The following is a 17,062-nucleotide window of genomic DNA, read 5'->3' on the forward strand; positions in this document are numbered from 1 at the left end:
TTTGATATCATATTGTTTATGTCCCTCAAACGTTTTTCAAAAGGTTTGAGCCTAAATCAAGCCTCAGATATACTCATTCCAACTAACTTCTCTCTGGCTTATAAAGCACTTTCACCTGCAATACCACATTGTCCTGTTTGGCACGGGGCGCTATTGAGCCATTTTGTATGCATGTCATGTCCTGGTTCTGTGTGGACAAAGTAAAAAAAAAAAATAAGAAAAAATTAAAAAAAAAAATTAAAATGATTTTTTTTTTTTTTTGGTTAGAGCTGAAAAACGGGAGGAATTGTTCCCAGACGTGACGTAGGGTGGGGGAACAAATCTGACGGACTGTTTTCAGACCAATTTACATGAAAACCACAGATAGCCTATGAAAGCCTGCATGCTCGAAGTCGGGTATTTGTTGGAACAGAAGAGAGGTGGGGGAGACCAAAAACACACAAAAATGAAGAAAAAGTTAAAATTCATGGTGTAGACCCTTTAAAAAAAACTATTATATTCAAAGATTTGCACGCATTTTCATGATTCTTCAAAACATAGCAGATCTACAAGCTCGTAGCGCGTCACCGCGCTATGAGCTTGTAGATCTGCTATTCTTGAATAGTCCATAGAAATCTTTAAAATGACACGGATGCGTTCCCGGTCTTAATGCATTAAATAAGTAACGTAGGAATGAAGGTCTCCTCATTCATTAGACAGACAGAATGTTTCACCAGAAGCAGAGACGTGTGTTGGTTTTCAATCAGAGCAAAACATGGATAACATTGGATCATGGATCCAGCTCTCACTGGATCGGTTGGCGGTCGAGTGTGTGGAGGCCATGGGGTGAGGATCAGCATCTCCAAACCTGAGGCCATGGTTCTCAGCAGGAAACCGATGGATTGTGCTGTCCGTGTAGGGAATTACATTACATTACATTACAGTCATTTAACGCAGTGGTTCTCAAACTTTTTCATGTCAAGGACCCCCAAATTGACACTTTATTAGCCCGCGGACCCCCATTTGAAAAAGATACACCAGGGACCCCCATAAGAGAGGATTCTTACGGCTCTAGCAGTGATTCTCAATCATTGTAATTTAAGGACCCCCAGTTTGACATGCATTAGGGCTACGGACCCCCATTTAATGACATTTCTATCTCTGGGACCCCAATTCATATTGTAAAATCAATGTTAATTTAACTCTGAGAGTGTACAAATGGAACCAAATGGACCCGTTAGGGTCCATTTGGTTCCATTTGTACACTCTCAGAGTTACAGACCCATAAGGGTCCATTTGGTTCCTATAAATCATTTAGCTGGGGACCCCCTGGTATCCCCTCAAGTACCCCTGGGGGTCCCCGGACCCCACTTTGAGAACCAATGATTTAGCAGACGCCAAAGCGACTTACAATAAGTGCATTCAACATAGGTACGGAACAAAACTACTAATCACCAGAAGCAATAAGTGCATTCTCTTCTAAAACAAGCAACCAAGAGCACCTAGCGCTAAGGTAAAAGTGCAATATATCAGCTACCTACTTTCTTAAACGAGACAAATAGGAACATCAAATGAGCAAGAGCTAAAACCAATAACTGTATCGAATAAACAAGATCCAATGAAACAATAAAACAAGAGTTTGTACAACTAGTTAACAACAAGTATAGGCCAGGCAAAGAGGAAGGGTAGTGTTTCCTGAAGAGGTGGGTTTTCAGCCTGCGGCGAAAGATGGGCAGTGACTCTTCTGTCCTGACATCAGTGTCTCTGCTGTCCTGACATCAGTGTCTCTGCTGTCCTGACATCAGTGTCTCTGCTGTCCTGACATCAGTGACTCTGCTGTCCTGACATCAGTGACTCTGCTGTCCTGACATCAGTGTCTCTGCTGTCCTGACATCAGTGTCTCTGCTGTCCTGACATCAGTGTCTCTGCTGTCCTGACATCAGTGACTCTGCTGTCCTGACATCAGTGACTCTGCTGTCCTGACATCAGTGACTCTTCTGTCCTGACATCAGTGTCTCTGCTGTCCTGACATCAGTGTCTCTGCTGTCCTGACATCAGTGTCTCTGCTGTCCTGACATCAGTGACTCTGCTGTCCTGACATCAGTGACTCTGCTGTCCTGACATCAGTGACTCTGCTGTCCTGACATCAGTGACTCTGCTGTCCTGACATCAGTGTCTCTGCTGTCCTGACATCAGTGACTCTGCTGTCCTGACATCAGTGACTCTGCTGTCCTGACATCAGTGACTCTGCTGTCCTGACATCAGTGACTCTGCTGTCCTGACATCAGTGACTCTGCTGTCCTGACATCAGTGACTCTGCTGTCCTGACATCAGTGACTCTGCTGTCCTGACATCAGTGGGGAGTTCATTCCACCACTGTGGGGCCAGAACAGAAAAAAGTTGTGACCGTGTGGATCGACCAGAAGGACCCTTGAGTGACGAGGCAATCAGTCGCCCCGAGGTGGCAGACCGCAGTGGTCGGGCAGGGGTGTAAGCATCGACCATAGCCCGGAGGAATGAGACGTTGCCCCATGGGTGAAGGAGTTTAAATATCTTGGGGGCTCTTGTTCACGAGTGAGGAGAGGGACGGAGCAGGAGATCTAGCCAGAGAATTGGAGCAGAAAAGAGAGCTGAGCCAGAAGGCAACGCTATCGGTCTGCCCAAGCAATCTTCGTTCCTACTCTCACCTATATATGGTCATGATGTGTGGGTCATGACCCAAAGAATAAGGTTGCGGATACAAGCGGCCGAAATGAGACGAGTATAGCCTCGATCTCCAGGCTTTTATTGTTTAGTTTTGCTAAAAAAATAAAAGCCCGGACCAGCACGTCGGTGTACCCCGGTATAGGAAGTGTTTAATTTCCCCAACCAACCAGAGTGCAGTGGGCGTCGCTCGTAATGTTGTGTTGACGGGGCGGGGGTTGACGGACAGATCGGTGAACCAATGGGATCAGGCGCATTCTCTCCGCGCTGATTTTAAACCCGCCCCTCTATGCACGAAAGCAGGAAGGCTAGTGCAGCCTACTCCCTTAGAGCGTTGGTTCTCAAAGTGGGGTCCGGGGACCCCCAGGGGTCCTTGAGGGAGTTCCAGGGGGTCCCCAGCTAAATGATAGATTAGGCACCAAATGGACCCTTATGAGTCTGTAACTCTGAGAGTGTACAAATGGAACCAAATGGACCCTAACGGGTCCATTTGGTTCCATTTGTACACTCTCAGAGTTAAATTGACATAGATTTTACAATATGAATTGGGGTCCAAGTGATAGAATTGCCATTAAATGGGGGTCTGTAGCCCTAATGCATGTCAAACTGGGGGTCCTTGAAATTAAAATGGTTGAGAATCACTGCTAGAGCCGTAAAAAAAATCTTCTCTTATGGGGGTCCCTAGCATATCTTTTGAAATGGGGGTCCGTGGGCTAATAAGTGTCAATTTGGGGGTCCTTGACATGAAAAAGTTTGAGAACCACTCCCTTAGAGACAGGGTGAGAAGTTCGGTCACCCGAGAGAGACTCGGAGTAGAGCCGCTGCTCCGTCACTTGGAAAGGAGCCAGTTTAGGTGGTTTCGGGGCATCCAGGACGGATGCCTCCCGAGCGTCTCCCTATAGGGAGGTCCTCGCTGCACGTTCTACTGGGAGGAGACCCCCCCCCGGGGCAGCCCAAGGACCCGGTGGGGGGGATTACATCTCCACACTGGCCTGTGGGAACGCCTCGGGACCCCCCAGGAGGAAGCGGCTAATGCTGCTCAGGAGAGGGTTAGAAGTTTGAGATTAAAGTTTTTTTTTTACTTAGTCTGCTCTTTTCCCCTCTACACCTATACCTCTTTGCCGAAAATAGCAGATCTACAAGCTCTCAACGCCTCACGCTGCGAGGCGTTGAGAGCTTGTAGATCTGCTATTTTCGGCTAATGTTCCCCTCAGAAAAGGAATTCTAGGGTTCAAGTGGTTAATGTAAAAAAAAACTCAATCCTATCACACAAAGATTTGGCGGACCCCCTGTCCTGATAAATGTTAATAAAGTGACATTTGTTAAGCAGGAGGCCCAGGGCCAGGAGAGACATTTACACTGACCTTTTTCTCAAGACCTTTTAAGAAAGGGTTAAACCACAGATATTGTAGGGGCCATTAATCATACTGTGTAGGCTGTTGAATATAGCTTATGTTCTCGCCAAAAACGCAGAAAAAAACAAGAAAGCAGAGATAAATCCTTTAGAAGGCTGGAGCTCTCTGCTGGAACTGTTGCCCCCGGCGACCCGACTCCGGATAAGCGGTTGAAGATGGATGGATGGAGGTTTGAAGTATCAAAACATGGAACTATCCAAGTAAAGTAAAAGTACCTCAATGTTGTACTCAAATACAGTACTTGAGTAAATGTATTTAGTTACTTTCCACCACCGCGCCCCCCCCCTCCAGAAGCGAAGCCGAGCGTGAAATCAAGACATGCGGCTGTGTGTGTGTGTGTGTGTGTGTGTGTGTGTGTGTGTGTGTGTGTGTGTGTGTGTGTGTGTGTGTGTGTGTGTGTGTGTGTGTGTGTGTGTGTGTGTGTGTGTGTGTGTGTGTGTGTGTGTGTGTGTGTGTGTGTCAGCTTGTTTCCTCCTCTCTGCAACATCTCCTCTGAGACACAAACACTGATGTAACTGGCAGGATATACACACACACACACACACACACACACACACACACACACACACACACACACACACACACACACACACACACACACACACACACACACACACGACAAAACAACAGTGTGAAGTGAATATTTCCACCCTGCAGCACAAAGGAACAACAGTTGGCCCCCATAGTGTGTGTGTGTGTGTGTGTGTGTGTGTGTGTGTGTGTGTGTGTGTGTGTGTGTGTGTGTGTGTGTGTGAGAGAGAGAGTGAGAGTGACAGAGAGAGAGAGAGAGAGAGTCTGCTCTTGGGTTACATGATTAATTATGAAACATTCCGATCACAGGGTGCGCACACACACACACACACACACACACACACACACACACACACACACACACACACACACACACACACACACACACACACACACACACACACACACACACACACACACACACACACACACACACACACACACACACACACGTTGTATTACTATTAGTGTGAGGACATCAACGTTTAAGGGGGTTAATTGTAACCTCAGCCTCAGCCTACGGAGTCTCTTGCACTCTGCCATTTATGGTAGGTTTAAGTAACCAAGTACCAAGTACTTGGTTACTTTAAAACCAGTGGTTTTCAACCAGTGGTCCGGGGGACCACCAGTGGTCCTTGGAGGGGTACCAGGGGGTCCCCAGCTAAATGAGTTAACATGGCGTCACAATCATTTTAACCACCTAGCTTTGGCTATTCAAAAATAGCAGATCTACAAGCTCATAGCACGCCACCGAGTGCCGCGCTATGAGCTTGTAGATCTGCTATTTTTGAAAAAACTTGAAAAAGTGTGCATATCTTTGAATATTTATGTTTTTTAAAGCAAAAATGAACTGGTATCTTTGCTTCTGGGGGTCCCTGGCACAAAACGGTTTCAGATGGGGGTCCGCGGCCAAATGTATATCAATTTAGGAGTCCTTAGCATGAAAAAGGTTGAAAACCACTGCTTTAAATCACTAAATTCTAGGCCCAAGCTTTTCCAAGTTGTAAGAATATAACTCCACATTCCTTTTCCTCACAATGTCTATTTCTTAAATTCTACTATACTATGCAGGGACATATGGCACGCACGCGCGCACACACACACACACACACACACACACACACACACACACACACACACACACACACACACACACACACACACACACAGTGTGACAGCGATGTGACAGTGGTTTCCGTGGTAACAGCGTTGTCATGTTGGCAGACATACAGTAATGGCAAATCTACATAAATATCCATACAGCAGATGGTACACAGGAACACACACACACACACACACACACACACACACACACACACAGCTGCATTTATTTTCCCAGGATGTTCACTGTAAAGTGTAATACTGCCCCCTATAGGTACTAATCACAGCACGTCCTGCGAAGTGACCTGCTTACATTTTTTACATTATTATTAATCTCATCATGCGTCTCGCTAGCCAATCACAGCACTTCACACTGGGTGTGATTTTTTTTTAGCCTATTTTCACGACGGAAAGATAAACTTTCACCACGGATGGGTCCTAAACCCTCTTATAGGAGCGGTTGCACCGCTCAAAAAAGAAGAAAAAAAAAATATATATATTCAAAGATATGCACACATTTTCACGGTCCTTTTTCAAACAAATATGCCGTGCTATGAGCTTGTAGATCTGCTATTTTTGAATAGCCAAAGAAATCTAAAATGACAGAGATGCGTTCCCAGAATTGAATGGTTAATAGGCTACTCCTACAATCAATGTCTGTGGAACCGGAAAACAAAAGACGTGTTACTCTAACGCAGTGGTTTTCAACCTTTTTCATGTCAAGGACCTCCAAAACGATATGTATTTGGCCGCGGACCCCCATCTAAAAATATTTTGTTCCAGGGACCCCCAGAAGCAAACATTTGAGTTACAAACGTTTCGCTTTAAAAAACATATATTCAAAGATTTGCAAAAATGTTCAAGATTTTTCAAAAATAGCAGATCTACAAGCTCATAGCGCGGCACTCGGTGCCGCGCTATGAGCTTGTAGATCTGCTATTTTTGAATAGCCAAAGTATAAAAGGTTAAAATTATTCTTATGCTATATTTACACATTTTGCTGGGGACCCCCTGGAACCCCCTCAAGTACCCCTGGGGGTCCCCGGACCCCACTTTGAGAACCAATGCTCTAACGTACCTGTTACACCATGTACAACAACAAAGAAAAACATGAACCTCTGCAGGTCCATTTGGTTACGTGTGTACAGTACGCTCAGAGTCAAACTAGCACCTTTGGAGGATTTTAGGAGGATGCAGAGACAACAGGCATCGTGTGGTGCGATCCTGCCTTTAAATCAACCATCTCTCAGCGGTGTAAAGTAACTAAGCACATTTACTCAAGTACTGTATTTAAGTACAATGTTGAGGTACCTTTACTTTACTTCCAATTACTAGTATTTCCAATTGTCTATACTTTTACTTTTACTCCACTACATCTCAGAGGCAAATATTGTACTTTTACTCCACTACAATTATTTGAAAACTTTAGTCACTAGTAACTTTGCAGATATTAACTATTAAATTATAAAACATACATTAACCACTTTAGCCCTATTTTATACCTAGGCTATTTGAAAATAGCAGATCTACAAGCTCACAATGCGTCGCGATGCGACGCATTGTGAGCTTCTAGATCTGATATTTTCAAACATTTTAGTACCTTTACCTTTGGTACGTTAAGTAAGTTTTGATACCAATACTTTTGTACTTTTAATCAAGTAAATGTTTTATTCCGGATTTTCACGTGTAACAGAGTACTTCTACATTGCAGTATCAATACTTTTACTTAAGTAAAACATTTGAGTAATATTGTTTCCACCACTGCCATCTCTATAATACATTTGGCGAGCCTGTGTGTGTGTGTGTGTGTGTGTGTGTGTGTGTGTGTGTGTGTGTGTGTGTGTGTGTGTAGGTCATCAGTGTCCCCTGAATGTGGTTATCATTCATTGTTTTGTTATACAACACAACAAGAACATGTCAACTTTCAGTTCAACACTGCCCACAACGTGCTTGGTTTATTTAGCCATTGTTTGGTCTACGTCTCATTGCTCTCTATACCATTGGTTCTCAAAGTGGGGTCCGGGGACCCCCAGGGGTCCTTGAGGGAGTTCCAGGGGGTCCCCAGCTAAATGATAGATTAGGCACCAAATGGACCCTTAAGGATCTGTAACTCTGAGTGTACAAATGGAACCAAATGGACCCTAACGGGTCCATTTGGTTCCATTTGTACACTCAGAGTTAAACACTGACATAGATTTTACAATATAAATTGCGGTCCAAGTGATAGAAATGCCATTAAATGGGGGTCTGTAGCCCTAATGCATGTTAAACTGGGGGTCCTTGAAATTAAAATGGTTGAGAATCACTGTTAGAGCCGTAAAAACCTTCTCTTATTGGGGTCCCTGGCTTATCTTTTCAAATGGGGGTCCGCGGGGTAATAAGTGTCCATTAGGGGGTCCTTGACATGAAAATGTTTGAGAACCACTGCTCTATACAACTGCCTGTTTGGAGCATAGTTATTTTCTTTCATCAATATTTCCACCTCCTGGGAACCAACCACACCGGAAAGGAACACCGTTCACCATCAGCAGCAGTTAGCCGAAAATGGCCAGTGGTGGAAAAAGTACTCACATTTTTTTACTTAAGTAAAAGTATCAATACTGCACTGTAGAAATACTTTTACTGTTCCAAGTAAAAGTCCGGAATTCAAAATGTACTCGAGTAAAAGTACAAAAGTATTGGCATCAATATTTAGGCCTACTTAAAGTACCAAAAGTAAGAGTACTCATATAAGGCAGAATGTCCCATTTCAAGTTTTCAAATGTATAAAAAAAGAAATCTTTTGGAAATAGCAGATCTACAAGCTCACAGCATTGTGAGCTTGTAGATCGGCTATTTTCAAATGGCCGAAATGTATATAGAGCTGAAGTGGTTAATGTATGTTTTGTAATAATTATCAAAATCTAAGTATCAAAGTAACTAGTAACTAAAGTTTTCAAATAAATGTAGTGGAGTAATACAGCAGTACAATATTTGCCTCTGAATTGTAGTGGAGTAGAAGTAAAAGTATTGGAAATTGGAAATACTCCAGTGAAGTAAAAGTACCTCAAAATTGTACTTAAGTACAGTAAATGTACTTAGTTACTTTACACCACTGCAGTTAGCCGAAATGGCTAAAATCTACTTAAACATTTGCTACTTACTACGTCTTCGTAGCCACCCTGCTCATCTCCATATTCCCACCCCAGCCACGTATGTCCGTTCTTTTCGTGTCCTACACATCCCAAAGCAAACTTTATTCACCACTTCACACTGTTATAATGACTCGGTTTGAATCAACAAAAGACACTCTGTTTACAGGGCTTCACAGGGTTTGTCTCGCCTCGCCTCGTGCGAGAAACAAGCAATCCGGTCTATGAATTTGCCTCCGCTCCTGCTCGGTCAAAGACGCTCATAATAACTGGACATGGCAACACCGCCCCTAAATGGGTGCCAGCCAGGTGTAGCGAGAGAAACAAGCATCCAGGTCGATGAAATAGCACAGTGTTGCCAGGTCTCTCTGTGAGGTGGTCAGGTGGAAGTGGACGCTATACGTGGCCCCAACTTTAACACGTATTTTAACATACAAATAATTTACTTTAAAGGGATAGTTCACCCCCAAAATGTTCTTTTCCTATGGATTAGTCACCCCATGGAGACTTGAATTAACGGATATATGTATGTTTTTGTCTCTTTCCTAAGCCAATAATTTGATGACCGGCAGCGGTTCCGGTAGGAGACACAAAGAGTCTCCTCTGTGTCTCCTACCGGAACCGCTGCCTATACCGGTCCGCTGGTCATCAAATTATTGTCTTAGGAATGAGACAAAAACTAAAAAAATATCCATGAATTCAAGTCTCTACGGGGTGACTAATCCATCGGTGAACTATTCCTTTAATACTGCTACAATCAATGTATGTGGAACCGGAACAAAAGACGTGTTAGGGACCCCCTCTATATCGTATAAAAGTGTGTTTGAGAGTGTGTTTACGTGGTCTGCTCTTGTATCCCTCTACACCAATAGCTCTTTGCCAAAAATAGCCGATCTACAAGCCCACAACGCCTCGCAGCGCGAGGCGTTGTGAGCTTGTAGATCTGCTATTTTTGGCTAAAGTTCTCCTCAGAAATGGGATGCTAGTGGTTAATGTAAAAAAAATATCATATCACACAAAGATTTGGCGGCCCCCCTGTAGTGACTCTGAGGACCCCCTAGGGGTCCCGGACCCCCTGTTGAAGACCCCTGCTCTAAAGTACCTGTACACCAGACACAACAATAAAGAACAACAATAAAAGAACAACATGAACCTCTGCAGGTCCATTTAGAGTCAAACTAGCACTGAGGATTTTAAGAGGATTCAGAGACAACAGCGTGATCCAACCATCCCATACAAAGCAGCCCAGTACCTTCACACCACACTATGGAAACCAAAGGTGCAGATAACACCTGCAGGCTAACGAGGAGACCATTCCTCCAGTAGCCTATACACATCACCAGTGGGTGGAAAAAGTACTCGCATTTTTTACTTAAGTAAAAGTATCAATACTGCAATGTAGAAATACTCTGTTACAAGTAAAAGTCCGGAATTCAAAAAGTATTTTGATAAAAGTACAAAAGTATTGGTATCAAAAAGTACTTAAAGTACCGAAAGTACTCATTATGCAGTCCCATTTCACAAAGTTTTCAAATGTAAAAGATAATTTAAAAATACAAATAGCAGATCTACAAGCCCACAATGTGTCGCATCCCGACGCATTGGGCTCGTCTATTTTCAAATGGCCGAAACGTACATAGGGCTGAAGTGGTTTTGTAATAATAATCAAAATCTACAAAGTAACTAGTGACTAAAGTTTTCAAATAACTGTAATGGAGTAAAAGTATAATATTTGCCTCTGAAATGTAGTGGAATAAAAGTACTGAAAATTGGAAATACTCCAGTTAAGTAAAAGATACCAAAATTGTACTTATGTACAGTACTTGAGTAAATGTACTTAGTTGGTCTTGGAAATAAGACCGCAAGGACTTTTTGGGTGAATTCCATGATACTATGGAAACCAGGGGTTTAGGTAACACCTTTCCTCCAGGCTACCCAGATTTGGCACAACAAAGGGAATGAACTCGTTCTCATGCTATTCGTCAAAAATGTGGAATGCCCTACCAAAAGGAGTAAAGGAGTGTAAAACCCTACTCACTTTCAAAAATGCCCTAAAGATACACCTTCAGGAGGCTGCATTTCAAAAATGGCCCCTGTCCAAGTCCTAACCTACCCCATGTCCTAACCTAACCTACCCCCTACCCCCCCCCCTCTCCTTTTCTTCTTTTGTACATATTTTTCACTCTTCATACCAGTAACCTGTAAACTGATTGTATGACATTCTGTATAGTAGTGTGTATATCTGTCTGTCTCTTATATGTCATCATGATTTGTGTACATGGGGATCTCATCTTAAACAAGCTAAGTGCTTAATGAGCTATCCAGTTTAGTAGACCTTGTATTGCGAATTTGTACTTCCATGTACTGTTATGTACTGTCATGTACTGTTCTCATGTCTTACTAAATAAAATACATCAATCAATCAATCAAACAGTAGCTCACTAAAGCCTGAGACCCAGTAGACATAACTGAACCTCAAATACACATCACAATGCAAAGAGGTGAATATTGTAAAGTGATATTGTTTCGGTTAAAACTAAAATGTTTTTACAGCTCTGTGTTCCCATATAGTCATCATTGCTATGGCGTGTTTTCTCCAGCTCTTTGGTAAACAGAAATTGCCTTTTCCAGATGGGTTACAGATTTCATCCAATCAGGAGGGAGAACACCATGAAGCTAAATGATCAGACCGGGTTCCATTTCCGATGTCGTCTCATCTTTTTTTTTATGCTTTTTTGTGTCATCACTTCTTAAAGCTTCACTTGTTCATCCAGTATTCTGAGAGAGCTCTCTGTGTCCTTAATGGAGAATGTTGCTATCCTGTCTGTTGACTAAAGAGCAAGAGAGACCCCTACTGACCAAACACTGTATAGCAATGATTACTAATACTATCCAAGACCTATTTTCACACAAATATCACCACCTTTAATACTCCACCATAACAAACCAGTGGTGTAAAGTGACTAAGTACATTTACTCAAGTATTGTACTTAAGTACACTTTTGAGGACGTTTGACTTTACTGGAGTATTTCCAATTTCCATTTTTACTTTTACTCCACTACATTTCCGATCCAAATGTTGTACTTTTACTCCACTACATTTATTTGAAATCTTTAGTTACTAGTTTCTTTGTAGATTCTGATTATTATTACTAAACATACATTAACCACTTCAGCCCTATTTACATTTCAGCCATTTGAAAATAACAGATCTACAAGCGCACAATGTGTCTGCTATATTTATGTTAAGTGTTTTTGACATTTGAAAACTTGAAATGGGACATACTGCATAATGAACACTTTTACTTTTGGCACTTTAAGTACATTTTGATGCCAATACTCTTGTACTTTTACTCAAGTACATTCTAAATGCCGGACTTTTATTTGTAACAGAGTAGCCTATATCCATATTGCAGTATTGATACTTTTACTTAAGTAAAACATTTTTACCACTTTTCCCAGCACTGCCTTTAACACCCACACCAGGGACGTGCACAGATAGACTCTAGGTGGAGCTAGAGCACCTGCCCTTTGCCCTCTTGACCAGAAGTGCCCTTTTGAAGTGTGCCCAGTTTACAGCAGGGGTCTTCAACAGGGGGTCCGGGACCCCTAGGGGGTCCTCAGAGTTACTACAGGGGGTCCGCCAAATCTTTATGTGATATGATGTTTCTTTTTACCATAACCACTCGAAACCTAGCATCCCTTTTCCGAGGAGAACTTTAGCCAAAAATAGCCGATCTACAAGCCCACAACGCCTCGCAGATCGGCTATTTTTGGCAAAGAGGTATAGGTGTAGAGGGAAAAGAGAGCAGACCAAGTCAACAAAAAAAAGTATAGTTTACTTGAGCACCTGCCCCTCAAAATGTCTGTGCACGCCACTGCCCCACACCATAACACCACATTGGATTTCTGCAACAACATTCACATCGTAGAGGCTATTGTTGACGGCGCTAAAACCCACAGCTGTCTGTCTAGCCAAGACTACATAAGACAGTCAGGTTCTATAGCTTACCGACTGCTACTTCAAATGTATGAATAAATGCCAATCAAAGCACACGTAGGGCCGGCTATATGTCAAAAACACATTCCCTATAAATGCCATCAGGCCTGAGGATTTACAGCCTAGACACACACACACACGCACACACACACACACACACACACACACACACACACACACACACACACACACACACACACACACACACACACACACACACACACACACACACACACACACACACACACACACACACACACACACACACACACACACACACACACACACACACACACACACACACACACACACACGCGCGAAAATAGCCGCCCGGTGGTGAAAATAGATGCTCTCATTCGCTATACAGTATAGCTGCCAAATGCCATATGGATTTTTCATAAAGCCTTTTATGGGTCTGAATGCAGATGACTTTTACTACCTCCAGATACTGTGGAGATATATGACGCCTGTTTAGACCCAGGCCTGGGCCACAGGCACAAGAACATCAATAATTCATGCATACTTAGAATTGCCTGTTAGTCCCTGTGTGTGTGTGTGTGTGTGTGTGTGTGTGTGTGTGTGTGTGTGTGTGTGTGTGTGTGTGTGTGTGTGTGTGTGTGTGTGTGTGTGTGTGTGTGTGTGTGTGTGTGTGTGTGTGTGGCTGACTGAAATGTGTGCGCGCGGGACACGTGCCCAGCGCGGCGTGCACAGACCCACGTGCACGCCGACTGAAGCAAAAAAAACCTTGCTAAAATATAGATCATTTCAAGTTCAACCTCCATTTATTTTTCAACCAAAAAACAAGAGAGGATTCATCAGGTTTTCATCACCAAACTGAAATACAAAAATATGGGCACTCAAAATCCAAAATCAAATTTATGAATAACAGCTTACATTTTTTTTTACAATCCAGTTCTTTGTGGAGAATGACAGCGTCGTGAAATGGACATTATCCATCATGACAAACAGGAGAGCTTTTTTTTCCTCTTTTGTTTTATAGGCAAAAACCGAGTTAGCCATTTGTTGGGGTTTCTTTGTCTCTCCTTGCTTCGTCTGTTATAGGCTACGGATTTAAGAGGCTCAACATTTTGGATTCATGTATGATCAGCCCCCAGGTCTTTAATGTTAAAGCTAACCGTAAAAAAATAGAACGTAGACTTTTGTATGATCCGGTCTAATCTCTCCTCTCTGTGTCTCTCTGTGTTCTCACCGTCTGTCTACGTGTTGCTGCGCTGCAGCAGAATGCAACCCCTTGCAGAGGGGCCAAGCCTTTTAGTTATCCAGCCCGTTGCGTTGCAGAGGGGCCAAATTTGTTAGTTATCCAGCCCGTTGCAGAGGGGCCAAGCCTGTTAGTTATCCAGCCCCCTTGCAGAGGGGCCAAATGTGTTGGTTATCCAATCCCTTGCAGAGGCATGGGGCCAAATGTGTTGGTTATCCAACCCGGTGCAGAGGCGCCAAGCCTCTTATGTTATCCAACAGAAGAAAGGAAAACAGAAACCGAGCCATGTGTGTGTGCTGCGTGGAGTAGAGTCTGTTTAAAGGTACAAGGTGGTGATTCATCAGGGGCAATGGGGTTCGGCCCAAAATCGTGTGTCCCACACATTCACACAGATTCCGAAGGGGCGCCGTCTTGTCTTCTTATGGTTCAGTTTACCACTCTGCGGTTTGATGGGAAATTATTCCAGCAGCGCACGTTCCACAAAAAAAAAAGAAAACACACACAACCCATCCATCCATGGTACGCAGGCTGCGCCCCAAAAAACAAACAGAGCATGTGTGTGTGTTATCCTCAGGGTTATTGTAACTCCAAAGGAAGCTCATATTGAACCAAATGGACCCCCTTAATAAGGGTCCCTTTGGTTCTACTTGCACCCTCTTCTGAGTGTATTTAACCCTGGGATTGCACTGTGTGGAGAATGGAGGAACAGTAATCGCATCTGTCCGCGTCTGTGCGCATCCGTGCACGTCCGTGCGCATCCGTGCACGTCCGTGCGCATCCGTGAGCGTCTGTGCGCGGAAACGGGGATGGAGGAATGGAGAGAAGGAGGATCGACCATCAAACAATGATTCAGATCATTCCTTCATCCCCCCGTTAACCAGCGACAGCTCTTTGAGGATCCCGCTGGCGTCCACGCGCCTCCTCTCGCGGATCATGTCCTCCAGGCTGTGGAACAGCAGCGTGTGCACGCCGCTGCCCCGTGCCAAGGTGCACCTTGAGGAAATAGCGGCGCTCCGCCGACGAGTGCGCCGCCTCGCCCCCGGCCTTGAACTCCCGCTTGCCGAAGCGGCACCAGGCGGCGAAGCTCTCCGAGTTGGTCCAGCATATCTCCCCGCTGCTCAGACCCAGGTGTCCGGCGGCGTTCTGCATCACCAGGTCCGCGGGCAGCGGTCGGTAGCGGTAGCGGTTGTTCACTATCCTCCCGCGGCGGCCGTTGCTGATCTCAAGCAGGCTGTCCTTGCGGATCTCCCCCTTGTGCAGGTGGATGACCTGTGAGGGGTGCAATTAATCGATTTAACCCTTTAAGACCTGAGGCCGCTTCTAAGAATTTTCTAAATCCTAACAGTTTATAGAAAAAAAATCAAAAAAATATTTTTTCACGATTTTTCAAAAATAGCAGATCTACAAGCTCATAGCGCGGCACTCGGTGCCGCGCTATGAGCTTGTATATCTGATATTTTTGAATAGCCAAAGACATCTAAGTGACACAGATGAGTTCCAGGTATCAATGGGTTAATTGATTATGAACAATAATCAATAATCTATGAAAATATATTTTGCTTTTTTATCTATTTTGGGGTGAAAATGTGAAATTTTGTTTTTTACCCCGAAATCATTATTAAAAGGAGCAAACACAGCTGATCTACAAGCTCACACTGCATCGCGTTGCGATGTGTTGTAAGCTTGTAGATCGGCTGAACGGTGAAGTACCCTGTAAGTAGGGCTTGAGTCGATTGCTGATCGATTTAGTGAATTGCAAAAAAAAAAAAAAAAACGTAGATACATTGCTATGTGCTTCTCGATTAGTCGATTAATCAGAAAGGGTAAATCCATAGAATAAAGTAACCACATCCATAGGAGGAGAAAAAAAAGGGAATCCATAGAATAATGACCTGGTCGCTGTGCTCGTAAACGGCCCAGTGGGGGGCCTGTGCGCTCGCCACAGCTCCAGCAGGTCGCCGGGCTTGCACATGGTCAACAAAGTTTTGGCGGAGTACACGTTGAGGTCCTGGTTCTCCTGCAGCTTGGAGAAGATGCACTCCTGGGAGCAAAAGGCGGAGTACTGCACCTCCTGCACCGCCACGGGGCCCCCCTCCTCCTCGTTCTCCTCCTCGCCGCCTCCCCCCATGTGCTGCTGCTGCTCCTTGGCGGCGGTGGTGAAGCCGCAGTCGGACGTCGGCGTGCGGACGTCGGCGTCCGCCTCGTCCTCTTCGTCGGAGAAGAAGTAGGCGACGCCGACCCGCAGCTCGTCCTTCTCCAGGCCGGACGGATCCCCCGTGGGCAGCTCGCTGTAGTTCAGGTGGGTGATCCTGTCCAGTTGGTTTCCCATCAATGACTTGGCCAGAAGGCAGAGGCATGGACGACTGCGGTGTCTGGGCGAGAGACAGAGACAGAGAGGGAGAGAGAGAGAGAGATGAGAGAGAGAGAAGAGAGAGAGAGAGAGAGGGAGGAGTGGAGAGAGAGGGAGGAATGGAGAGAGGGAGAGGGAGGAGTGGAGAGAGAGAGAGAGACAGAGACAGAGACAGAGACAGAGACAGAGACAGAGACAGAGAGAGAGAGAGAGAAGAGAGAGAGAGAGAGAGAGAGAGAGAGAGAGAGGGGTGGAGAGAGAGAGAGAGGGAGAGAGAGAGAGAGAGAGAGAGAGAGAGAGAGAGAGAGAGAGCGAGAGAGAGAGAGAGAAGGGCGGGTGGGTGGGACGTTTAGAGGGAGTGAGAGAGGATGAAAGAGAGGGTAAGAGACAGAGAGAGAGAGGAGAGAGACAGAGAGAGAGAGAGAGAGGGGAGTGGAGGACAAGTGGCGTCAAAAGCCGACACACTAACACCTTCTCTCGGGGCCGATACGATCTGTAATCCACCTTTTCCTTTCACTGGCAGCGGTAACGAGGAAGGAGAAGAGACATCCGATAAGGCATGGCGTCTCGGCGGTAACGCAGATAAGAGCTAAAGAGCACAAAGCTTTTACATTCCTCCCCGTTCGTTCAATA

General features: G+C 44.6%; 2 protein-coding genes across 2 annotated transcripts in view; one reads left to right on the plus strand and one right to left on the minus strand.

Annotated features, from left to right (window-relative positions):
• The window catches only part of LOC311063058 (pyrin-like), a gene marked incomplete at its 5' end in the record, with an annotated part of 670,464 nt that overhangs the window by 137,176 nt on the left and 516,226 nt on the right, over positions 1-17,062 (plus strand). The gene's annotated exons all lie outside the window — the stretch shown is intronic.
• On the minus strand, positions 14,766-16,408 carry lratd1 (LRAT domain containing 1; the record flags this gene model as incomplete). Its single annotated transcript, XM_084083154.1, is given in 4 exon segments — positions 14,766-15,056; positions 15,058-15,348; positions 15,972-16,024; positions 16,027-16,408. Coding segments are annotated over 4 exon segments (849 nt in total). The 3' UTR covers positions 14,766-14,933.

The sequence above is a fragment of the Gymnoscopelus microlampas genome, assembly GCF_963454915.1.
Source record: "Gymnoscopelus microlampas genome assembly, chromosome: 16".
In the NCBI taxonomy this organism is placed as follows: domain Eukaryota; kingdom Metazoa; phylum Chordata; class Actinopteri; order Myctophiformes; family Myctophidae; genus Gymnoscopelus; species Gymnoscopelus microlampas.